Source organism: Nymphalis io, chromosome 10 (genome assembly GCF_905147045.1).
Source record: "Nymphalis io chromosome 10, ilAglIoxx1.1, whole genome shotgun sequence".
In the NCBI taxonomy this organism is placed as follows: domain Eukaryota; kingdom Metazoa; phylum Arthropoda; class Insecta; order Lepidoptera; family Nymphalidae; genus Nymphalis; species Nymphalis io.
In genome coordinates this window covers 12,115,673-12,142,863 of record NC_065897.1, presented here as the reverse complement: position 1 = coordinate 12,142,863, position 27,191 = coordinate 12,115,673, and the positions used below count along the sequence as shown (strand labels likewise).

The 27,191-nt window shown below is 34.5% G+C and overlaps 1 protein-coding gene across 2 annotated transcripts; it reads left to right on the top strand.

Annotated features, from left to right (window-relative positions):
* The first annotated feature begins 995 nt into the window (after positions 1-995).
* LOC126771440 (integrin alpha-V-like) lies at positions 996-15,843 on the top strand. Of its 2 annotated transcripts, XM_050491316.1 has the most exons (21): positions 996-1,217; positions 2,829-2,962; positions 3,518-3,621; positions 4,293-4,407; positions 4,604-4,756; positions 5,825-5,929; positions 6,192-6,280; positions 6,403-6,630; positions 6,862-6,976; positions 7,372-7,545; positions 7,844-8,026; positions 8,121-8,245; positions 8,402-8,465; positions 8,652-8,802; positions 9,111-9,467; positions 10,861-10,945; positions 12,630-12,692; positions 13,099-13,219; positions 14,350-14,422; positions 14,685-14,802; positions 15,669-15,843. In XM_050491316.1, exons 1-21 carry the CDS (start codon positions 1,063-1,065, stop codon positions 15,819-15,821), a joined length of 2,865 nt encoding a protein of 954 aa, XP_050347273.1. In that variant the 5' UTR covers positions 996-1,062; the 3' UTR covers positions 15,822-15,843. The 2 variants fall into 2 exon arrangements, with proteins under 2 accessions (XP_050347273.1, XP_050347274.1); XM_050491317.1 differs by lacking the exons at positions 13,099-13,219; positions 14,350-14,422; positions 14,685-14,802; positions 15,669-15,843 and adding an exon at positions 11,893-11,953.
* The last annotated feature ends 11,348 nt before the right edge of the window (positions 15,844-27,191 follow it).

The window sequence follows — 27,191 nt, the reverse complement described above, 5'->3', positions numbered from 1 at the left end:
TCGCTAATACGCCTAAAACTAAGGTGTTATGCCCTTTTGTTTAATAATATCCTGGGATATTATTAAACGCCACGGCCATCTGATCCCAAATAACTAAGCGGAGCTTGTACTATGGAAACCAGACAACTGATATACTACATATACTGCTTTTCTTATATTTACACCTAGACTTAGGACAAACATACATGTTCATTCACACAAATGTCTGTCCTGGGTGGGAATCGAACCCACAACCTGGTTTACTGGTGGTAGAGCTTTGTGCAAGCTCGTCTGGGTAGGTACCACCCACTCATCAGATATTCTACCGCAAAACGGCAATACTTGATATTGTTGTGTTCCGGTTTGAAGGGTGAGTGAGCCAGTGTAATTACAGGCACAAGGGACATAAAATCTTAGTTCCCAAGGTTGGTGGCGCATTGGATATGTAAGCGATGGTTGACATTTCTTACAATGCCAATGTCTAAGAGCGTTGGTGATCACTTACCATCAGGTGGCCCATATGCTCGTCCGCCTTCCTATTCTATAAAAAAAAAACCTTCGGTGTGAAAGGCAAGTATCCACCAACCACGCCAACCGGCCCATCAAATTACACTAACTTACACTAGCTTACCCACCTTTTAAACTAAAATAAAACAATACAGTTAGATAAAGTATATTTTATTGATCTTTGAACTAATATAAATGATTATAATTCCCAATAATGCTTATTCGTTAATAAGCGAAGTATATTATTAGTCAACGTTACAACTATTAAATGATATAATCATGAATATAATGACAATAAAAGACTGTTCACGAAATAATATTAGTCGACAAAGTAATAATGCAATGTAAACAAAGCCCTTGGTATTGCAAACGAAAATGAACTTTAATTAAAACAAATAAGATACAATAAAGCATGCATTATTGTCGATATGATTAGAATGTACATTATATAAATAAACATATGTATGTATTTTATGTTTCATATCATCGCCATCATTTACTCACAAACTTGACGCTGTCAACATTGTGACAGTTAAAAAGTTTTGTTAGTGAATTTTAGTATATATTTTATATATAATGTGTAGAATAGTAGTTTTTAGTGTTGTGATCGTGTCTTATACAATATCATGTAGTGGAAGTGGAATATTTAACGAAGAGTCCAGAATAACTTTTGAACCAGACGATAATTTCTCTCAATATTTTGGTTACTCCGTCCTTTTCGATTCAGATAAGTACGAAATGTTGTTTTTTTTACACATTAGCTTTAGATAAGTGTTAATTATAATTCCTTATGTTTTCATTTAATATTTGTTTTAATACATATATAATTCCGCTTATATAATATTGGCTTGACTGTTTTATTTTATATGTAGGTTTTTATTTATTACACTTAATCGTTTTAGGGGACTAGGGGTTCTCAGTATAATAAAAAAAAACTCTCAAATAGTATTAATTACTACTCTCTTAGAAGCCGTAGAACCCGTCCATAGCAAATTAAATTACATATTTAGTACGTATATAATTCATGAAATATAAATCTAAAAGTGAAATGATTTTCCTTACAACGTGATCTAATTTGACCCAAACTTCGTTCAATTTTAGTCCCGCGTTTGTATCTAATAAGTAATCTTTCACCCCAAAATTGGATATAACGTTATTATTGCTTAAAAATATATTAAAAAAACATGCATTTGTTAAAAAAAAAACATTTGTTTAATTTTAAAAAAAATGTCTTTTTGAATTGAATGTTTACAAGCGTTTGTTCAACTACATCCGTGTAGGTATTTTCCAATCAATCAATTCAGCTATTTTTTTTTAATACTTGTTGAAAGTTAAAATATAGTTAAATAAAAAAATAAAACTTAAGCACTTTTGATAATTTTTTTTGTTGTTTATACTATTATAATTTATGACTGTATAAACGATTGGCCAGCCAATGTTACAGCCAATGCGCGGCCAACACTGCCAAATCTCAGATTCATTCGAATATTCGAACTGATTTCCCTTGTGTACAATTTGTTTAATTTGGCGTATTTTCTTGCTTGAGGGAAATTCAAATCTCTCACACACATGCTCCCTCGTATTAAGATGTTTATGTAATATATCTAGTAGGATTTTTCTTTCAATTTTCAGGGGAAATCCAAAAGAGTAACTGTCTGTTAATGGCGTAATTTATTTTAGGCAATGTAAAGAAATACATTCGCTTAGACAAGCTGTAATTCTTCTTTTTCCTTAGCTTATCTATTAATTTGAGGTCGGCGTTCCTCGTTTATGATATTCTACCTTGGGTTGTTTGTTTCTCCACTTTACTTACGTCTCAATAAGTCAATGCTTCTCTTCTTCCTTCGTGCCTCATCTTGTTTTAAGGCTTTTCTTACCTCTTAGATAATAATCGAACTTTGGTTGATTGTTTCTCCTATGTTACTATTCTATTATGTATAAAAATAGATGAATTATAATAACACAAAAAAAAATGTTTAAACTGTAAATTATTATTTTGATATATTGTTCAAGTTTTAATTTTATTTATATTACATTCAGGAATCATTAACCAAGGAACTCAAACTTTAGCGGATTTGGAAAGGCTTACGTTATTTTGTAATTTCGTGTCTCTTGGGTTCAACGCTGGCTGACTTCAGTATATTGCTTTCAAATTTGATCTCATATCTAATCTCGATTCGATTGATTCATTGCGTAATCCGTCTTATAATTGTCTTAAGATGATGATCGTCTAAAAATATTATTGTAATTGAAAAAAGTTTTGTAATTTATATTAATACAAGAACGTTTGTGTAATTTCCACGCTATTGAAGATTTTTCAAAATACATTTATCTGTTTTCAGGCTTATAGTTGGAGCTCCCAAAGCAAGAAATAGATACAACACCACTATTAATTCTGGACAAGTATTTACATGCTCATTAGAAGATTTAAACTTGAAAAAAGTCCCATGTCGCCCTTTGGGAGTAAATGAAGATGGTAAATATTTCTGAAAAATAGAACATTTCTAGTAAAAAACTTCTCCGAATCATAAATTTGCTAGTATATTACTGGCACTACCAAACACCCCGTTGGTGTTTGATTAGCTTGTACGGTTGTAGATTCCGAGACTTAAGATTCGACTGGGGAGTTAAGAAAGTCTCAGTAACACCCTCGGAAGAACACAATGCTGTTGGCTTCGCGCCCAAATTATCTAAGACTCAGGAATAGAGAGTTAGCTTGTTATAATTATTATACATATAAATATATATTACACATATATAATACATTACATTATGTAATTACCCTAAGTACTAGAAGAAGTAATAGTCAATAACAGAAGGGATACTGTATGAAGAAAAACTAGAAATTCCTTATGTTATTTGTCTAGTATCACCTAGTTCTTAACAAAAAATTGTTAATAATTTGAAGAAAGACATGTTTTTTATGTGCTAATAATTTGAAAATTATGAAAATACTTTAATAAAAGTATTTGAAGCTTTGTATTATTCTTTGTTGTGTATATTTCTAATACTCTTAAATACTTGATTTCAGTTGAAGACATGATATTTCGGAGATTTACTAAATATGCAGATTTTTTCGAAAATGACATGTGGTTTGGAGCGACGATAGCTTCAGTCCCAAATGGAAAATTACTGGTAAATTAACAATATCAATTATAAATGTTATTTTGCCAGAATATAATATATAAGTATAAATTTACCTTTATGGTTGTAATGGTCTATTTGAAATCTTAGATATATTCGGCAAGAAGAAAGTTGCCGAAGATTTAACTGATAATAGAGAATTAATGAATAGATAAGAAACACACGTTTTTTTACGCTGGAAGAACGCGTTACGCGTTTCCCCCACGGGAACAGGTATGTGGGGCTTGCCGGTGTCCATGGTTCCGAGTACGCCCCGGAAATGCTACCCACACTATGCTAACCCCAAATCAAAGTCATAAGTAATGATGATAATATTAATACTTTATCCTATAATGATAAGTAGTGTTTTAAGAGCCGACTAAGAGTTTTTGTTTAAGTAAACCGAAGAAACGCGAATGGGACCAACCCTCCCAACAAAAGCGTTCATAAAGAGAGTTGACGCCGAGCAGGTGGTTGGCGGTAATAATGTGCCATAAAATACTAAACATAGTACGCCGGCAAGCGAATGATTCTCATTTTAGTTTATATTATCATCGTCATTCCTTATTTTTTAAATAAACAATTTCTTAAGGTCGCCAAATTAAAAAGAAATGGAATTAGATGTTAATATGACTTATTCTCTTGTTTTGTTAAATTATATAAAGTAAATAAAACAATTGCAGATGTGTGCTCCTCGGTGGACAACTCCATACAGAGACAAGCACTTACTTGCAAATGGTGCTTGTTATATGATATCCAAAAGACGTGGTGCTGCGCTTTTTCCATTAGCTGAAATGAGTAAGGAATATAATATATATTTTATAATGAAACAGAAATGTGCATAATGAATGGGCAAGATAAATAAAACTATAATTGGATATTAAATCTAAAAAAAATTGAAATTGTTCAATTAATTGTATTGGCGCAAAGATTAAGTCTTAAATAATTTATGAAAGAAATTCAAAATCCTTAAAAAAATTAAAATTTGTTTTAGGTCGACAAGCATTCATGACTCACGGTGCAAGAATGGAGTATGGGGAATATGGTACACATCTAAATCTCTACGCGTATGGTCAAGCCGGATTTTCTATTAAAGTCTCGAAGAATAGTATTATTATTGGTGCACCTGGACTATTACAATGGACAGGTACAAATGTGTTCAATATAACAACAAATTTAAATGCATGTAGGACTTTGAGCAATAGCATTTTCTATCGCCAAACAGCAATAGTTAGTATTGTTGTGTTCCGGTATGAGGTGTGTGTGAGCCAGTGATACTATAGGCACAAGGAATATAATTTCTTAGTTCCCAAGGTTGGTGGCGCATTGGCGATGTAAGGAAGAGCTTACATTTCTTTCAGTTCCAATGTTTATGATGTTGGTGACCATTTACCATCAGGTGGCCCATTTGCTCGCCTAACTATTTTATCAAATATCTCTTCTTGCTTTTCACAAAGTGTAGTTAAGCAGCAAGATCACTTTTGTATTAATGTTTTTGTAATTTTGTGATATTTATAGATATTTTTTTAGAATATATACGCATAGAGCCTTATTATTATAGTCAAGAAATTATAAAGTATGAAATTAAATAGATGGTTTTGGTAATAGCGTTATCCTCGGTGAAATAAACGCTACACTCGACGATTGTATTCAATTATGTTAAATACTTTAAGAAAGAACATAATTAAGGTGGTACTTAAAATTACTGTATCCATAAAATACATAGGAATCAAGGCAACGTATGCATCTCTTTTCCGCACGATAAACTTGCTTATATGAAAATTAAGAATATCACATCAATATAATAAGTTACTTTTATTTTAATCATAATACGCTTAAACTCCTGTAAAGTTGATTACTCAAAGGCGACATAATCTTGTACCGAAGAATACAACAGTTAATTACTTAACTTTAAGTTTATTTAAAATTTCACTTAATATTTATTAAATAATTGCAATTATTTTTCATTCATTCAAAAATATTTAAAATTACATCTTAGCTAGTTTGTTACACTATGTATATACTGGGTTATTAGCAATTTTCAGTTATACAGAACGTATAAAAGTTTTACGATAAAACTGACTTTTTCATATTGCCTTTCTTTTAAGTAACGAGTGGTTTTTTTTTATAAATTTAAACATTTTGTTAAGTTTAAAATCGTTTGCTTGTTGATGGACCGACGAAATTCGATAATTTGTTGGGCTTACATTTTCAGGTGGTATCGCAACGTATAAGTACGACAAGGAAAGCGAATACTTGAGCTTACAACCAACAGTTAATCCATATTACACATTAGACGTTGGACCAGATGATTACTTAGGTATTTACTATTGTATTTTTATATACATATAATCATATATATGTAGTTAAAATCTACCAAAGACCGTATGAAGCGAGACTTAGTACCTATCATGGTCTGGTCACAGATTCTGGGGATCAAAAGTGATAACCAAAGTATTATCTTAACTGATCACCACTCAGATCATATTATGCTTGGATAATATTTAATTAATCCTTAGACTTTTTAAATTAATATATAAAACAAATGTCAGCAAATATTCAGTGGAATTTTTTAATTTTAGGATATAGTGTCGAGTCGGGTGTTTTTGAGAAGAATGGTAGCACGTTATACGTCGCAGGAGCACCTAGATCAAAGTCAGGATACGGACAGGTAAGCTTTATATTATATTATTTATCTTTATATTAATTATTTTTCTTACATTTCTTTGTTTACTAATAAAATAAAAGTATCTAAATAAGAACATTTATGAGAATAAATCATTTCAAAATCAGGTTCTCATCTTCGAGCCGTCATTTCGAGAAACGGATCCTTTTAAAATTAAAGCAAAAGTTCGTGGACCACAACTAGGAGCTTATTTCGGCGCTAGCTTGTGTTGTACTGATATCAATGGTGACGGTATCACTGATCTCCTCGTGGGAGCACCTAACTTTGTTAGAAAAGATGGCGATGGATTACATTACGATCAAGGTGCAGTATTCGTGTACCTAACTGACATAACGGTGAGTTCTTCTTTATTTATATTTATACCTAAATGAATCATTTACAAGAGAAGCTCTCTTGTAATGTAAACAAATTGAATTTAAAATTTGTAGATACGAACTGCGTTTTTTAAGAGAAACATAAGACGTATACAAGCAAATGAAAGACCGGATGCCGGAGTAATTTGAATTGTAGACGCATGTATTGAAGGAATCATTTCTGATGTCGCTTTGATTTTCTTATCATTTCAGGAGACAAACTTCACTCTTATAGCAGTAGATTACGTTAGTGGTTCCGGAGAAAGTGGAGTTCGTTTTGGTAGTACAATAGCAAATTTAGGAGACATAGATGGTGATGGATTCAATGGTAAAAAGTACATTATAATAATAATAATATAATAATATCCTTGGACATTTTTCACACACAGCCATCTGATCCCAAATTAAGCTTGGACAAAGCTTGTGCTATGGAAACCAGACAAATGATATACTACATATACTACTTTTTTTTGTAAATACATACTTATATAGATAATTACACCCAGACTCAGGACAGACATACATGTTCATGCACACAAATGTCTGTCCTGGGTGGGAATCGAACCCACAACCTTCGGCGTAAAAGGCGAGTTTTCTACCAACCACGCCAACCGGCTCGTCACATTAAAACAAATAGTCATAGATAATTTAAAAACTTATCTCTTTAAGTTAAAATCTGAAATGAAAGAGATTTTTTTAAACCATTTCTAATTTCTATTACAGATATAGCGGTAGGAGCTCCATGGGAAGATGACGGAAGAGGGGCAGTGTTCATATTTAGAGGTGGAAACGAAGGACTAAGACAGAAATATGTCCAGAAGATTATAGTAAAAGAAGCAAAAACATTTGGTATTTCTATATCTGGGGGTTACGATATTAATAACGATAAGTGTAATGGTAAGTTTAAGTTAATGAACAATTCACTTTACTAAAATTGTTTGGAAGTATGAACAATTGATGTTCATACCTAATCTATTGATATATGCCTGTAATTGATAATGTGACTGAGCGATGAAAGCCGTTGAATTACATCCTTCAAAAAACAAGAATACAAAATAGTTTTGAAATTACGATTTTACGAAGGGAATATTTCCAAGTTTTAAATTCAAGTTAAGCCCTTAGCTCATATACATTTGCGCACATATCAGAAGTGAAAATTATATAAGTAATATACGAATACCTTCTATACTTTCAGATTTAGCTGTTGGCGCTCATAGTTCTGGTGCAGCTTACGTTTTTAGATGCACGCCAACAATGCATGTTGAAGTATATATAAAAGTCCCAGATGCAGTTAATTTACAACAAGGTGCTACGAATTTCTCAGCCTTATTCTGTGTTAAAGCAGCTGAAAGCAAAACCTGGCCGCGTGCGAAAATGGGTAAATTACTTGCATATTACTTATCAAATGTATTAACTAATCTTTTCAAATTACTAAAAAGTTATACAATCGATAATTAATTTTGTTTAAACAGATTTTACTGCAAATATAGTGATTGATCCCATTCAAAACAGAGCCAGAGTCAATGGAGATACAGAATACGAAGTCTCCATAAATCCTGGCAATGAAAATTGTGACGAACAAGTTATTGAAGTAAAGGTATAAGAATGGTGATTTTTTAAATTATATATATTAGTATATTATATATAAATTATAAGTGATAGCCTGTATTCATTCATAACTATAAAAATTATGTCTTGAGATTTGATACTAGTCTAGATAAAAATACGTAAAATTAAACCAATTTGTTTTCAGCCGACAGCCGATTTATCAAAACCTATCTCTATGAAATTCAATTTGGAAGTAAAAGACGCGGGAGGTATTTTCATGCTCCTTTTTTCAAATTTTAATAAAGTTGCTTTTAATCTCTTAATAAAAAATAAAATAATTAATGCTTAGAATATTTATTTAAAAGGATTATAATTATTTTTAATTATTGCTAAAGCATATACGCAACATACATATACGTATGTATGATTTTTTATTTAATAAAATACAATTTTAGGTGATACAGATTCCGATGCAGAGTTTGCGAAACTATCAGATGATTCCGTTTTAGAATCTCTTTTTCGAATTCAGCTGATGAGAGATTGCGGCGATGACGAAGAACTCATCTGCAAGCCGTTTCTAGTTATGAATTTAAAACCCTTAAGTAGGTAAGTTATGTAACATATTATAATAATATTTCCATTAATTTATATAGGAATAAGTTTTTATTTTATTTAGAAAAGAATATATATTAAAAAAGAGTATTTATTAAATTTCTCAAAAAGTTGTTAAACACGTGTCACTCTTGTCTTGTTTTGTCTTGTCTGCATGTATGTGTATTGAAAGCTATTTGCGGTTCTTCTCCTTAATATCCGTTGTTTGCGTATAAAATAAAAAGCCTACTGGAATAATGTATACTTTTACTTACCTGCTCTTTATGTAAAATGTAAATAATAATAATTTTTATCTGTTGCAGTCCGTATATACCCGGGACAAAAGATAAGCTGGGCGTAAAGCTTTCTGTCGTTAACATGGAAGAACCATCATTCGGAGCCAAGGTCCACCTTACCTTACCATCGTCACCGAAAAGGCTACCTAGGGAATGTAGCTTAGAAGAATTTAACGTTACTTGTGACGTACCATCTCCATTAAATCGATTTGAGATTGTTGAGTGGGAAATAGAACTGGAATATGCGTATAAAGACACTACAGAAAAGGAATTAAAGATAACAGCTAATCTTAATGATCCATTCAACAACGATACTGATATTGAGAGAATTTCAAAGGAAATGGTTATTTTGATAACACCGAAAGCAAACTTCTCAATAAGTGGGTAAGAATATAACAGTAACAGCCTGTTAATGTCCCAATGCTGGGCTAAGGCCTCCTCTCCCTTTTTGAGGAGAAGGATTTAGAGCTTATTCCACCACGCTGCTCCAATGCGGGTTGGTAGAATACACATGTGACATAATTTCAATGAAATTAGACACATGCAGGTTTCCTCACGATGTTTTCCTTCACCGTCAAGCACGAGATGAATTTTAATCACAAATTAAGCACATGAAAATTCAGTGGTGCTTACGTGTGGGTTTGAACCCACGATCATCGGTTAAGATTCACGCGTTCTAACCACTAGGCCATCTCGGCTTTCAAGGGGGTCCTGGTCTCCTCGGTAAGTCGTATATACGTGTCAAAACGTATATACGACATGAGATAAGATGATTTCACTTTGACCAAGAATATAAACAGATAATAAATTTATTTGTATTATTTTAATTATGAGCGCAATATAAAAATTATCGTGTGCACATTCCGTTTCAAATATTCGCATGAAACGGCTATGTTTAGTAGCGCACTTTTTAGTCAAATATAATTTTCAATAGTAATAATAATATATATATATTTTACTATTACAAACATTGAAAGAATAAATTTAATAATTAATGTATGTGATTGTGATTAATTGACACTTAAGTACTCAGATTTTTGATAAGAATAACATTCGATAAAATCGCGAATACTTTCTGTGATTTTGTAAGAAATAATTGAAATAAAATAAAGAGGCTTATTACCAACAAATATGGAATCGGTATGTATGCTACATGACCATATAACAGTCCGTAACATTCCGGGTGAATCAACTTTATATATAAATTATTTATAAGTCATCTAGATTTACACAAACAACTTTATGCGTCTACATAATATTATTTATATAATATAATATGCAAGTATTTATATTTAAGTGCACTTGATAGAATTTCTAAACAACACAGGTGCACTCTTTATTCTCTTTTCTCACAATATCAAATTCTCTCAAATGGGATGGCACTCCATTACAATAGGATAGGATAGATTGCAAGCGTAAGATAACGTATTTTGATGCTGTGAAGTGTACGTTGTAACTCCCCTAATCCAAACGCTAGACGACTACTTTACATACGAAATTTGTCGACGGAAAAATTATTATTGGCTAGACCTGAGATATGAACCCAGGGCCGCGATACTGCAGCTTTATATAAGCAAATTTTCAATACAATACAAACAATAGTGTTATTATGATTACATATTTCCATACAGAGTCTTGCCCTCGACTGAGTTTATGTTTGAAGTAAATGAATAAACAAGAGTGTAACGCATAACAATAGAATGAAACGTAAACTTTGAGTGAATTTCGAAATTAAGGCAACTTTATTCAAAGTTTTCAAAGTGCTTACAATTTCCAGGAAAGCGTTGCCGAACGCGACCATTGCAGTAACAAGAGACAAATTTAATGAAGCGGCCAATGTGACTTTCGTTCATTATTTCGAGGTAATACTGTTTTCATTTTACGCTGCTTTAATTGTTCTTTGTTAACCTTTGTTTTTCATCAACTTCACTTTGTACGATAACTTTTATTTAGTTCCTTTGCTACGTGTTATATTTCACTTCTTACTGTACTTTAGAATTCTGAGAGCGTGCATGATACAGCACGTTCATGGGTTTGTTCAAATTACGATTAGTCGGATTAGGTGTATTATTTTGTTACATTCCGAAATTATAAAAGGAAAGTTTTTGTTCCAGTTCTTTTATTATAATTTATAAATGAAGTGTCAGTAGAGTAATCATTACGGGCCGCCTAGCGATGTAAGTCTCAGGTTTCATTCTACAGTACAGTAACAGCCTGTTTATATCCCACTGCTGGGCTAAGGCCACCTCTCCCTTTTTGAGAAGAAAGTTTGGAGCTTATTCCACCACGCTGCTCCGATGCGTGTTAGTGGAATACACATGTGGCAGAATTTCAGTGAAATTAGATACATGCAGGTTTCCTCACGATGTTTTCCTTCACCGTTTAGCACGAGATGAATTATAATCACAAATTAAGCATATGAAAATTCAGTGGTGCTTGTCCAGGTTTGAACCCGCGATCATCGGTTAAGATTCACGCGTTCTTACCACCGGGCTATTGGCTATATATATACATTGGCTATCTAGGTTTGATTCTGATCCCTCAGAATTCAAGCTGCACGCCTAATTGGAGGGGTAAAAAGTAATAGTCCTTATAAAAAAGACAATGATACTATTTTATATTCAAAATCAAGGATTATTTAGAAAAATAAATTCATATAACATCACCGGTTTTGTAGATTGAACGTTCTAAATTATAACACTTTCAAACGAGTCGATAGACTCGAACGAAAAATCCTCACAAAATCCCCAAATTATTCGACCTATTATGAAAAAATCGTTTCCGAGGTAAGCTTGAGGCTTGTTTTCAGCTACAAAGTAAATCTGGGATAAAGATTCGCGAATGGAAGTGAATTATGAGGCTGTGGAATGGTATTATTATAAATTTGAATATTATCATTTTTTTTTAATGAATAGGTAGGCGACCGAGCATATGTGCCACCTGATGGTAAGTAGTCACCAACGCTCATAGACATTGTTAATCATCGCTTATATCGCTAAAGCGCTTTACCTACCAAACCTACCTTAGAAATTAAGATGTTATTATTATGTAAATTATTATGTTATGTCCCTTGTGCCCGTAATTACACTGGCTCACTCACCCTTCAAACCGGAACACAACAATACCAAGTACTGCTATTTTTCGGTAGAATATCTGATGAGTGGGTGGTACCTACCTAAACGAACTTGCACAAAGCCCTATCACCATCATTTTAATATTTACTTAGCTTATAACATTTAAAACAATATAACTCCATGTAACTCATCTGAGTTTTGTTTTTTTTCAGCTCGTGTCTCACCTATTATTGTTATTCATTATTCTTAGTCTTACTTTTTCTGAATTGTGTTATGTTTTTGCTAGATACGTGATGTATGTCTGTTAGTTTGTCGTAACTAGTGATATAAAAAATACACTACACATATAGTTGACATGATCTTGTAAAAGCTTATATTTGCATTATAATTTTACTAAGTGTGTATTTAATATATATTATATCAATTAGGTTACTATTAATTGTATGGCATTCAATGACACCTTTTATTGCAGGTTACAAATTTTGGTCCGTCGGATTGGTTTTGCTTGCCGGTCCAAATACTTCTGTCAGATAACGTGAGCACAACGTTATAGTAATAATTTAAGATTATTCGTAAAAAACTACTAAATTGTATACTTTTAACTCTATATAAGATAGAGTAGTGTATGTAACGCCACCGCCTAAGCAATGGACGAAGTTTCTATATTGTGATGACCCCGAATAAATATTGATGAATATTTTTCAATATACAATATTATATAGAATAGCAATGTACAATTTAATATATGTATTTACAAATCAACTGAAATATTTAATTTTATAATTAATCGAAACTCCAAAAGCACTTTATATTATGACGAAAAAAAAAACCTTTTCACCGCTGATATCTGTGAATCTTACAAAATATTCTCTAGTGAACAACTTTTGTTACATAAAAAAACTTTTTGATGAAAATTCACAGAAAGTTGATAAATTTTTCAGGTGGATCTGTCAAGTCGGATCAAGGGATGCGCGGAGAACGGATCTCATTGCGAATGGAATTTACCAGCCAAAGTTTCGATGCCCGTTCTTCTATCATTGAGATTCAATTTGGCGGATCATGGTATATCTTTTTTGATTTAACATTACACATGTCTGTTTCACATCATGATTACATAATCTAGGGAATCTGAAACTTATTTTTTTTTCTTTTTTCTATGTAAGTGTTCAACACCGCCCAAAGACATTGGCGCTCTTAGAAATATTAACTATCACTAACATCGTAAGTGCGCCATCAAACTTGAGAACTAAGATGTTATATCTCTTATGTCTGTAATTTTACACTGGCTCTTAACTTGCGTTTTTAATTCATCTCGTGCCCGGCGGGAAAGAAAAACATCGTGAGGAAGCCTGAATATGTTGGACGATATTCTGCAGATGTCTGTAAACCTGTGTGGCACCTGTGTACATATTATTGTATTGTCTATCTTTATTGTTGGTTGAACAGTTTAATACAAGTACCTAAACTACATGATTCAATCAAATTCATGGAAAAAAAAGGTTCTCATTTCGAAGTTTTAGGACCCATGCCAATTAAAACTTTTTATTCTTACTATTTGTTAGATTCGTTATTACAGTTACAGTGGCTTGATATTATTTATTTATTTATTTATGTAAAAAAACGCATAAAATATTCACAAAATTGACAATAAAGAAGTACGACAATAGTAGGTTAGTACAGTGTTATAGTTTAGACATTATATATATAAGCATTTACAACAATACATTTGTATATATATGTATATATATTTAAAAAATAAAAGTTAAGTAGGTCTCTACACCTACTAACTGCTTTATTTATCTCATGTCCTTCACCCAAAGGTTGACTGGTAGAGATCGCTCTTTTAGCGATAAAACCGCCTTTTGTATATTAATAGTTTTCTTTTTTTATGTTTGTGTAACTCTTAAACTGTATATTTCTGTAATTCTTTTGGTATACAATAAAGCATATTCTATTATATTCTTCAATCGAATGACGCTACACTTATAAAAAAATAATATAATAATGCTAGCATTACATTCAACTTAAATTTATGAAGGTAGAAATAAATCTTAGTTTTAGAGGACGTACAAAACTTTTTGACAGGCATAGAAACGTAACTTATGTAGTCATTAGTTTTGGGTACGGAATCAAAAAAAATAGTTTTATCAATTAATTAGTACAAACAAATTACAATATTTTTTTACTTTAAGGTGATTTCCTTGAGCGGCAAAAAGAATTCAACATAACAACGTATATGTTCATTCTACATGAAGGTCAAAATAAGTAAGTATATAAGTTATCTATATTAATAGCAAATGATAAGACCCCATAGCAATTATTAAGCCATTTAATGAAGATAATATTTATACAGATACGCATGTTCACGCTGTTTTTCTTCACCGTCAAGCACAGTATAAATTATGAACACCGAATGAAATCTTACTGGTTTTTTCCATGATTTGAACCCATAATATTGGGTTGAAATTTTCATGTTCTAGCTACTGGACTTAAATATCTTGTAATGATATAAATGCTCTCACCACAGGTCATCCTATATAACAACGACGTTAATCTTGGAACCAGCTCCACCTCTATGGCCGATAATTCTAGGCTGCGTTGCCGGACTATTGTTGCTGTCCCTCATCGTCCTGGGGCTTTATAAAGTAGGTGCCTTCGTAAATACTACTTTGTATCTATTTGTCTTTGTTATTTATTAATATTATTTTTAAGTTTACAGTTTAGTTTAGTTAACAGGATTACTATTAAGACAATTATAGCACGTGTTTTGTGATTATTTTCATTTCACTTTCATGATATTTTTAATGAATTATGAATATATGTTTATATGAATGAATATAACTCGGATCATTTTGACAGAATCAGTGCCAATCAATGTATAAACGGGATAAGTAAAAGTAAACGTATACGGTTAGAGACATTTATTTTCTCAAAAGATTTCCATTCAAATCACTTACAGAGAAAATTACAAAAGAATTAGTGGAAAAATTAAATCCAATAGGCGTACATAGTGATACGATGAATGTTACAATAAACTAATAATATCAGTAAAGTACAAACAAGTATTAAGATATTTTGTGATGTAAAATACAACTACCCTAGTGTAGTAAAAAATAGTGCGTATACAAAGTAATGATAACAAAAGGAACTTATAACACAAAGTTTCGAACTCACCAAAGATAATATGCTTCTAAAATAATTTTTAGGTCAAAGTATTCATTTCTATAACAATATTCCGATACTTTTGATTTTGTCTGGTCATCAATTAAAATATGGTGTTGATATTATGTTTTGTATCATGTTTTATACATATGTAACGCTTATTACTCTATAGAATATTAAATAAAATCATCTATTTGAAAATTCGTAAAGTAGTAATCGTTGATTTCCAAACAGGACATATATATTTTTTTACAATGATAGGTCGTTGACCGTGTATAATTTATTTGACAAAATCTCTCAAAGCGCTTGAGCCTACTTGTAAAGGATATTTTTATTTCAATGGTTTCAGTACGGATTCTTCTCAAGAAATCGATTAGAAGACTTCAAGAGACTACAAGAACAGAAAATGACATTAGATGAAGCGAATACATCAACCGAGGAAGGTTCCTCATTCAGTCCTGAAGCTTCCTCACAGGAACTAATAATTGAGGATTCAGATTAAACGCATTGAAGATTTTTTTTTTTAATTATATCTAGTCTCTCGAATTTATTTAAATACTCCAAGTAATATTTTGCTCAATAAAATAATTATAGAATTCGTTTTTAGTCCGTAAGTTAATTGTAATTTTAGCTGTCAGAAAAATATGTATTTTTCTTGTTAAATAAAAAATAATAATAAATTATCAAGTTCATCGAAAGGCGTAGCATTGATCTCAATGAATCAGAATCGTCTTACAATATAAAGTGATTCTGATTGCAAGGCTATTGAAACATTTTCTTCTGTACATACTTTTAATCTTCTTGACTTTTCTTTGTATGCTTATATACTTTATATTATAAAAATTAAACTTAAAACTGTTAAAACGCTTATTGTTTATGTTTATACGCTTATGTATTCAAGTATAGTTGAAGAATTAATTAATAAATATAATACATTTATGAAATATGCATATATAAATAATTCAATATATTAATAGTAGTAGCCTTATAACTTTGTTTTGTACAAAATATGGTAGCGTGGAGCCCAAATTCTGTTCAATTGAATTTGTTGTACAGCAAATATACATAATAGTCACCAAGCAAACCTACAATATGGGTACCTTCAAGTCAAGAGTGAATAGGCATCTTCTAGGCATGCGCGCTCCACCTTAGATTGTATCTTCACTTTCCATCAGATGTGATAACAGTCAAGCGCTAGCCTATATATTTAAAAAAAAGACCCAACACAATTTTGCATCGAAATAGTTTTCGTTCTTTCATCACAATTACGATATCGTATAAATAAGATAAAAATGTCATTGTTAGAAGTGAGCGAATATTTCGGAGCTATCTCGAAGTATTCATGAAAATTTTAAAATCCTTTTTTTAAATTGATCATATAGGCACTATTCAACTGTCTAGAATTTTTTATTACTCATTATTATTGCTTCAAAAACAAACGGATCCGATTAATATTTTTTAATTTCCAGAAAATAAATGTTTTCAAAAATATATTTTTTTATTTTATAAAACTAATAGATAAGATGAAGCGCCATAGATCCAAAATTATGTTAAATACGAATTAATTTCATTTTAGTAAATATATTTTGTTGATCAAATATTTAATATTGATAAAATAATATTAAGGAACGTTTCAAGTATAAATTAAACGTTGATTAAAGTTGTCATCGGTCTTATATGATCGGCAATTTGATTAGCCTTCAGAAACAGACCGGAAGGAAACGAACTGCCTGCAACTTTCAGATAGCAATAACTTGAATAGATGAATTAAGTCAATATAAATTATCAGTTATATTTTTATTTTATTTTAATATTAAAAACCTATATACAAATTATAACTGCTATTAATTCGGTCAGGAGATTATTATCATCATGTTTAGCAGGCATTTAGTTTCATATCAATTCATTTATAAAGTTACATGTTGACCTTTTGTTATTTCTGTAACAACAATATCGTCAGGCATTAGAGGTATTTCACTTAGCAGCACTATAAAGTTCAACGAACCGCTATCAGTCGCTGTAAAAATTAACGTCGAAGGCACTGAAGGGGTTGTAAAACTTTCACAAAACAAACAAAAATTGAAGTTCGTAGACAATTAAAAATATTTTTTTTAAATATACTTCATAAATTATAACGAAGCGAGACTAAATAAATTAGATTATGATTACAAGATTGAAGACCAAATCTTATTATATTCAATTATATTAAAAAGATAAATATATAATGTTACTTATAACAGATTTTCTGGTACTTGGGGTATGTTTAATTAAGGTTGTTTTCAATGGAATATATAATTTCTTAGTTAATATTTTAATTGAAAGCGGTGTCAGATAAAACATCCGTGCTCAAGAGCACAAGACAAGGCTAAATTAATTGTTAAATATTTATTTTTCAAAGATTGTAAAGAACTATTAAAAAAATTAATTAAAGTACATTTCTTAACTATATAAACAATACGCACTTGTTTAAAGATTGCTTCTGTAAATGCAGCACAGTGACAGCGCTTTCAGGAGCTTCAGTGTTCAAATTCGTTCCTCGTAGTCCAGGCTTTTTTTTTTTATAGAATAGGAAGGCGGACGAGCATATGGGCCACCTGATGGTAAGTGGTCACCAACGCTCTTAGACATTGGCATTGTAAGAAATGTCAACCATCGCTTACATATCCAATGTGCCACCAACCTTGGGAACTAAGATTTTATGTCCCTTGTGCCTGTAATTACACTGGCTCACTCACCCTTCAAACCGGAACACAACAATATCAAGTATTGCTGTTTTGCGGTAGAATATCTGATGAGTGGGTGGTACCTACCCAGACGAGCTTGCACAAAGCCCTACCACCAGTAAATTAATTAATTACACCTTGCCATTTTAATAGTGCAAATCCTTATAAGACTAGTTGTGGCTGACTGATTTGATCACAAAATCGCCTTTATCGCTTAAAAACATCATCATCATCATCAGTGTTCAAATGTGTGTAGTGTAATTATACATTACTGACGAAACGGGTTAGGGAATGGATTTTCTCTTTTTCTTTTGTTACTTTGAATGTGAACTCATTTCATTATATAATGAAAAAATATTATATATATTTGACGAGCCGGTTGGCGTAGTTGTTAGATACTTGCCTTTCACGCCGAAGGTTGTGGGTTCGATTCCCACCCAGGACAGACATTTGTGTGCATGAACATGTCTGTTTGTCCTGAGTCTGGTTCTAATTATCTATATAAGTATGTATTTACAAAAAAAAAGTAGTATATATAGTATAACAGTTGTCTGGTTTCCATAGCACAAGCTCTGTACAAGCTTAATTTTGGATCAGATGGCCGTGTGTGAAAAATGTCCCCGGATATTATTATGTAATCGCCTCGTTGGTCTAGTGGCTACGTGTAAGGCCGTAGAACCGGAGGTCCTGGTCAAATCCTTGGTCGGGCTAATAAAAAGTTATTGAGTTTTTCTGTCGAAAATTCTCAGTAGCAGCTTGGAATCTGGAAGTTGGAAATGTTTACACTCCCGAATCACTCGGAAAGCACGGAAAACCGTTGGTCCTGCGCTTGAACTCTTTCCGGTCGTGTCGGATTATGAGAATAAGGAATAAAGAGTGCACCTGTGTTTGTACACAAACTTGTGCACTATAATATCTCCTGCGCAGTTGACTAATCTCTCTTAAGATTGGCCGCCGTGGCCAATATCGGTCTGGAGGACATTATATATAATGTAAATGTGCTGCCATGATTTATTATTTCAATAATTGTCGGATATATAAGATTTGTTATTCCCTAAAGAACAGACAAACAGCAAAAACTTTCTTCCTTTATTTAATTAGCAAGATTGATTTCGTTTTTGGGATAAATATAATTATATAATTATTATATTATATTCAATAATATTTTATGTATTAAAATATTATTGATATAACTGAATGAAAATATTGGTATAACTGAAGAAAACTAAGGCGGGTATTTTAATTGAGGGTATGCATGCGAGTGCTCCGCACATTGTCATAGCATTGAAATAAAGCCCATTGTAGTTTTAGAACTACGTATCATTGCTTGTACAACAATAACTGTGGTTTTCAACTATAAGAGAAAATAACAAAAAATAAACCTATGTTATTGATGACAGTTTGATGAAATGTAAACAAATTCTATCTATAACACCTATGTATGTTTGTATTTTTTGTTTGTTAATCTGTTGTGTCTATTGTGTTTTTTCGTTATGTGTTAGAACAATTCTCACTTTAAGTAAATATTTTTATTTACACATAGGTTGTTGCCAGCGCATTGTCCTTGAAATACGTGGTTTGTATTTAAATCAATTTTTTTGGTTGAATATTAATGTTCCCATTTACTTCCTGTCTTGCACAAATTATTAAATAAAAAAGTTGTCATTCCAGTAAGCTATTGGACTTATGTAAGTTACATGATATAAAATATGAATGTTATATAAATTTTATTTCAGTCTAATATTCTCAATTCTGTATTAAAACTATTTGATGGAACGAAACACGCAAGTGAAGACGTTAGTCGGTTTTAACATTATAAAGTTGGAAGACATTTTGTTTAGTATTTGCACTTGCATACTTTTTTCTTTGAATCGAGAACACTAATTTGATTAAATATCCCACTGCTCCCTCCTCCCTTTTTTAAGAAAAAGCTTATTCCACCACGCTGCTCGAATTTCATTCGTTACTAGGTGTAAATTCATAACTACCTATTAAAATAAAACATAATAATACAAATTAAAATTATTTAAATATAATACAATAACGATTAAAATTTTAGTTATTAAAGTCGAAAGCAATGGAGTTTTATTCGAATAATATAACGTAAATGACAATTTCGATTTAAACTACTCGCCCGAGCGAGTATTGCCGCGATGGGTGTTGGTCCAATGGAGACGGCTGTTGAACCAATGCCGGGGGAAACTGTATTGACCTGCCGAACAGGGAGACACGAAGAAACGGCTGTTCCGCTGGCCGCCCGTGGCAGAGTACAGGGGCCCGAGCGTGCCTAACCAGCTCGCGAGGCTGCCCCACCAGGCCACGCATAATCTCGGGGTGGACCGTCGTGCCGGTTGGTGACCGGAAGGTGGGGTCCCGGCGGCCACTTCCGGGGGGGTTCGGGGGCCCTTCCGTCCGGCGGGTCAGTGTATTTTTCCTTCTGGCAACCACTTGGGGAAACACGTCTCCACACTTTGCCCATCACAGGTACGGTCTTGCGTGGAATATTGCTCGCACCTTTGGGATGGCTCCGCTAAGTACCTACTTGAGGCCTTGGACCGGTTGCAGCGACGTGCCGTACGCATTATTGGCGACGTAAAGGTCACAAACACCCTTGAACCTTTACAATTGCGTCGTGAGATAGCAGCACTGAGCGCTTTCTATCGACTGTATCACGGCGAGTGCTCTGAGGAATTATTCTCTCTAATTCCTGCTTCCCCCTTCCTTCTTAAGTCCACGCGAGCTGGTTCTCGATGTCACCGCCTAACTGTGACATCAATTCCATCGCGAACAAAGAAATTTGGCAACTCCTTTCTTTGTCGCACTTCCAAAAAATGGAATTCCTTACCAGCTCACGTGTTCCCCTCCTCTTACAACCCGGGTTCCTTCAAACGAGGCGTGAAGAGGCATCTTGCGGGCCGGCAAGGCGAAGGCGGCTAGTGCAGAACGTTTTTCCCGTCTGTACTGGCCGTCGTCGCGTTTGGACTCTACTACCACTTACCATCAGGTGGAGTAGAGTCATTTGCCCTCCCGGCGAATATAAAAAAAAAAAAAAAAATCCCTATCGTGGCAATACGTCGCTCGCTTCACGTCTCTTTTCCATTTTTTTCCCCCAAATGATAGCGCAACAAAACAGAAATAAGGGTCGTACAGCGATGCACACAACCACCATACCCTCGCTGTTTGAGGTCGAGTTCTCTAACATTCGTGGACTCCACGCTAACCTCAACGCTGTCCACCACCATCTCGAGACAGCACGGCCAGCAATGTTGTTTCTCACGGAGACGCAAATACTCCGCCCTGCCGACACCAGCTACCTTAACTATCCCGGCTACATGCTTGAAGAATCTTTTAAAGCGAAAGCCGGAGTATGCTTGTTCGTCAGGGCGGATGTTTGTTGTCACCGATTGCGGTGCTTGGAGGACCCCCCCTTCTCCATGTTGGTGGTACGTGTTGACCTGGTTCGTCAGAGTCGAGTCTACGTGTGCCTCTACAGATCCCACAATGGTGACTTGGAGACAAGCCGATTATTCGACCATCTTAGTCGGGTGGCAGATGCTGCGCAAGAGCAGTTTCCTAACGCGGAATTGGTGTTTTTGGGGGATTTTAATGCTCACCATGAATTATGGTTGAAATCCCTCAAAACTGACCATGCTGGAAGAACTGCTCATGCTTTTGCTCTCACACACGACTTGACCCAACTGGTTGATCAGTCCACCAGGATCCCGGACATTGATGGGCAAGCGCCTTCTCCACTGGATCTTCTGCTGACTTCTCACCCGGTGGAATATCAGGTTGTGGTTCAAGCTCCACTTGGTTCTTTGGATCACGGCTTTATATTTACCAAAGTGCCACAGGCCAAGCTGCCGCCATCAGCGGTATGCAAACGTCGCGTTTGGCACTATAAGTCGGCAGATTGGGACGGTATGCGCGATTACTATGCGTCAGTCCCTTGGAAGGAACGTTGCTTCAGTGGGAATGACCCGACAGCTAGTGCCGCTGCTGTTGCTGATGAGATCATGTTAGGAATGGAATACTACATTCCTAGCTCAGATCTCATCAATAGGGGTACGCGTAACCGTTGGTTCACGCGTGAATGTGCCGACGCTGTATCATCTAAGCAGGCGGCATATCGCGCGTGGATCAACGGCTGCATTAGCGGGGCATCTAACATTGACTCACTGAAAGCAAACTACAATAAAAATTCCAAGTCCTGTAGGAAGGCATACACGAGAGCGGATGCACAGCGCATTGTACAGATTGATCATGACCTTATTTCGCATCCTAGGGGCTCCCGAAGCTTCTGGCGTCTGACCAAGTCTGTGCAAAACAATTTCTGCCAACCTTCGCTGCCACCGCTCAGAAATCCGGACGGATCGCTAGCTCACAGTCCACAGGAGAAAGCCGACCTCCTGGCTAAACTCTTTGCCGACAACTCTGTGATCGATGATTGTAGTGCGCAGCCACCAACAATACCTTCATGTGGCCACACGATGCCTGACATCAAAATCAGGCAAAGTGATGTGCGTGCGGAGCTGCAATCACTCGATATACGGAAAGCTAGCGGTCCCGATGGAATACCAGCCATTGTGCTGAAGAAGTGCGCGGCGGAGCTGTCTCCTGTGTTAACGCGCCTGTTCCAACTTTCTCTCTCTTCGGGATGTGTGCCGGAGGCTTGGAGAAGAGCTAATGTGCAAGCGGTTCCCAAAAAAGGGGATCGGTCTGACCCGGCAAATTATCGGCCAATAGCTATCACCTCAGTACTTTGTAAGGTGATGGAACGGATTTTAAACAACCAACTGATCCATTACCTAGAAGATCACTGTCTAATTAATGATCGTCAGTACGGGTTTCGACCAAAACGGTCCACAGGTGATCTTCTAGCGTACGTAACGCACCTCTGGGGTGAAGCTACCGACAAGCATGGAGAATCGTTGGCTGTCAGCCTCGATATCTCCAAGGCTTTCGACAGGGTCTGGCACAGAAGTCTTCTCTCCAAGCTACCGGCATATGGTCTGCCTGCTCAGCTATGCACCTGGATTGCCAGCTTCCTACACAAGCGTAGCCTTCGTGTTTTAGTAGATGGTTGCGCTTCACAATTCTATGTAGTGAATGCTGGCGTCCCCCAGGGATCTGTGCTATCTCCCACACTCTTTCTTTTGTATATCAATGATATGCTCTCTCTTGGGAACATACATTGCTATGCAGATGATAGTACAGTGCATGGTGGATACCACGGACGTGCAGTGGCTGGGCGGGCGGAAACTGGGAGAGGTGGGAGAATCTTGTTATTGAACTCGATAGGACATTAGAGCTGATCGCCAAATGGGGTTCTGATAATCTTGTTGAGTTTAATGCCAAGAAAACACAGGTGTGCGCTCTCACAGCTAAAAAGTCACCATTTTACCCTCATCCATCCCTCTGTGGCATACCGCTGATGATACAAAGCAAAATCGCCATGCTGGGGATGGACGTTCGCTGCGACCTTAGTCCAAAGGATTACATCGAGGCTATTATAAAAACAGCTTCACGGAAACTGGGAGTTCTGAACAAGGTGCGGCGTTTTTTCACGCCACAACAACTGTGCCTGTTACACAAAACACAGGTACGGTCTTGCGTTGAATATTGCTCGCACCTTTGGGATGGCTCTGCTAAGTACCTAATGGAGGCCTTGTACCGGTTGCAGCGACGTGCAGTACGCATTATTGGCGACGTAAAGGTCACAAACACCCTTGAACCTTTACAATTGCGTCGCGAGATAGCAGCACTGAGCGCTTTCTATCGTCTGTATCACGGCGAGTGCTCTGAGGAATTATTCTCTCTAATTCCTGCTTCCCCCTTCCTTCTTAAGTCCACGCGAGCTGGTGCTCGATGTCACCGCCTAACTGTGACATCAATTCCATCGCGCACAAAGAAATTTGGCAACTCCTTTCTTTGTCGCACTACCAAAGAATGGAATTCCTTACCAGCTCACGTGTTCCCCTCCTCTTACAACCCGGGTTCCTTCAAACGAGGCGTGAAGAGGCATCTTGCGGGCCGGCAAGGCGGGGACGGCTAGTACAGAACATTCTTCCCAACTGTACTGGCCGTCGTCGCGTTTGGACTCTACTACCACTTACCATCAGGTGGAGTAGAGTCATTTGCCATCCCGGGGCATATAAAAAAAAAAAAATCGCATAAGCTACTTTTTTTCGTACCACCCTAACACGCGAAGCCGCGGGCGATTACTAATTATATCGCTTAGTGCTCTTTCTATTAGTGAAAACCGTATCAAAATCCGTCGCGTGGTTAACGAGGAGTTAGCGAAGAAGAATTAATTTAGCGACTTTGTTTTATATTGTTTATATAAGTGGTTTTATATATATACTATTGTATTTTAGTTTTTACTTAATCATGATTATATATGTGTCTCTCTCATCTCTTTTATAAGTGAAATTAGAGGAATATTTTTCGCTCAACTATGGTTGGTTGGCTCAACTCCATGGTTCACAACCGCGTCGAAGAAACCCGTGTAAAGGGCTTTTGAAGCATAAGTGCTCTGACTGACATAAAAATAGCAAATGACCTTTTATATTATTTAAAATTCTCATAAATTAAAACGTAATTTTTATAGCTTTACTTATTATGTATAATTTATTGTTTGTAGAAACTCAGTTGATTTATGACATTTTTCTTCCTCATTACTTTTAAGACTTTAAATTTTGATGAATATAATACTAACATTGTCTCTTAAAATCTTTTAATATGGAAATATTATTTTTATTGATGTGTTATGACTATATAACTGAAGTTTATTTAACAATTAATTCTCAAAATAATAAATAATAATTATTATTTTAAGCATAACTTGTTATATAAGCATATAGGTGTCCATATAATGTGGGCTACAGATTAGTCAACTGAACTTGTACCGTCGATATGATCGGTAGTTGCTTTTTGGAGTGCTCATTCATGGTGTACGACTGATACTTGTCTGATCTAAATTCTTAGTTTTCTTCCACTGTTGACATTGTCATGTCCTTAAAATTACAGCCAGTAAGTATCCTACTGAGGGACGTTTTTCTTCCATTTAAGATAAAAATTTCTGTTCATTTTAACAAAATAAGAAACTAATGCTGATATATACAAATTCGGTTTCGTCTGGGCCGCAGGGTCATATCGATATCGCAGATCGAAAATCATCAGTGTGATAAGGCCCTTATCATACAGAAATAATAATTCAGCGATATTAATACGTCTGATTGAGAAGACCCTTGTTTCTCCAGAGAAATTACTTCAAAGAAACGTTTAACGATTACTCTGACAATATAATAGATACTATTAAATAATAAATCATGAACTTTTGTATTTTCGTAGAAATACTGCTTATGTTGCTCAACCAAACTTAAGTTATGATTAATATTTGTTAGTAAATATTTATTTATTAATTATGTGTTTATTGAGAAACAGCGCAATCCCGCAGCCTTTCCGATGTAATTGCAGTGGTTTTATTGCTAGGAATTAAATATAAACCACCCCCCCCCCCAAGGGAGCCGGGTATCTTACGGAAAGTTTCCACTGCGTGAAAAAAAAACGGTGTGTCATTTACAGGCACGTCTTAAGCCGCAAAACTGGATTATGCTTCCAATTAAAGTTATATTTCTTTTTTTGACATATGACCCATCAGCTCCAAAGCACCAAATAACATATTTCGATTTATATTTTAAATCATCGTGTTAAAATGTTGTTAAGCCTTTTTTTTCGTATGAAAACAACATTACTTCCTCCTTTTTTCGGCGTCCAATTTCATTAAACTCGCGAAATAAAAGTAAAATAGGGCTAAGAGGTGCTCAAATGATGCCTCAAAAAACAAGGTGAGAAAATGATGCTTACGTTAAAAGAAAGAAATTGGCAGATAACAAACTTTAAGCAAACGCTATATTGTACCATATAAATAGCATGCTTATACAAAAATATAATGACTGTCAAAGACTATACTTCTTGCTAGTAAATAATATTAGGTGTAGCCATACTATTATAAATTAAAATATTATAATTAATTGAATAATAAAACCTATTGAAATACTCAACGCGATTAAAAAACATTTCCGCTATTATTTCGACTAGTGATTGACTCTTCAATTTTACTTATATGTATAGATTTGTCAATATAACCTTAACATTCAAACTTTAATAAAATTTATATAAATTATGGGCGCACTTCGATCATAGTTTAATCAAATGAACACTGATTTTTTATTTACCTAATTTGTGATTATAAATAATTAAATTCGAGCTCAGCGGCGAAGGAAAGTACGTCAGGGTTTGCACAAAGCCGCACTCCCAACAAACATTAGTATTTTTCATCGAATAAAATGTCTTATTCATTAATGTATATAAGATGATGATATCATTCTGGTCGATCTGACGGCAATCCGATATGACCGGAAAGAGTTTAAGCGCAGGACCTATTGTCCTTTCGGGCTTACCGAGGCATAGCAGTTCACACACTTTCAGAATCCAGACTGCTGCTGAGAAAACTCGATAACTATATAGCCTAGATCAACGAAGCAGTTGATGCAGATACACTCTACATAATAAGTTATATAGAAAGTTCACGTGCTGTATTTTTTAATAGGTATAATAATTCATGTCAACGTCCGAAGCGTCTTGCTTGTGAACGCTGTAAAACTGTTAACAGATAACAAAAAATTGTAGAAAATATATATATGGCTTATTAGTTAAGTAATGCAGACAGCATTACTAATAATAAGCCATCTTCTTTCGAATGTCAAATCAATAATGTCAAAAAGAGAGAAAGAAATCTGTGTTTAACTAAACAGCCTTAGCAACTTTTATAAGTAAGGCTGTTTTAGATTATATATTTAGTATTCGGGCCGTATAGAGATATAATAGTTGAAAGTTCGACTCTGACCTCTTGGATACCTACTGCTCATCCATAAATTATATAATAACCTTTAACCTTCTTTAAACGGATTACATTTAAAAAAAAAACAATAGTATTATAGTGACCTTCAAATTATAACTTTATATGTTAAAGGCGACTTCTCTACATTTATCGTTCCAAATTATATGGAACCCATAGATCTCTACTTTAGCTCACACTTTAACATTTACTTCAGCCGTACACGTGTACGTATTAAAAAGGCTTT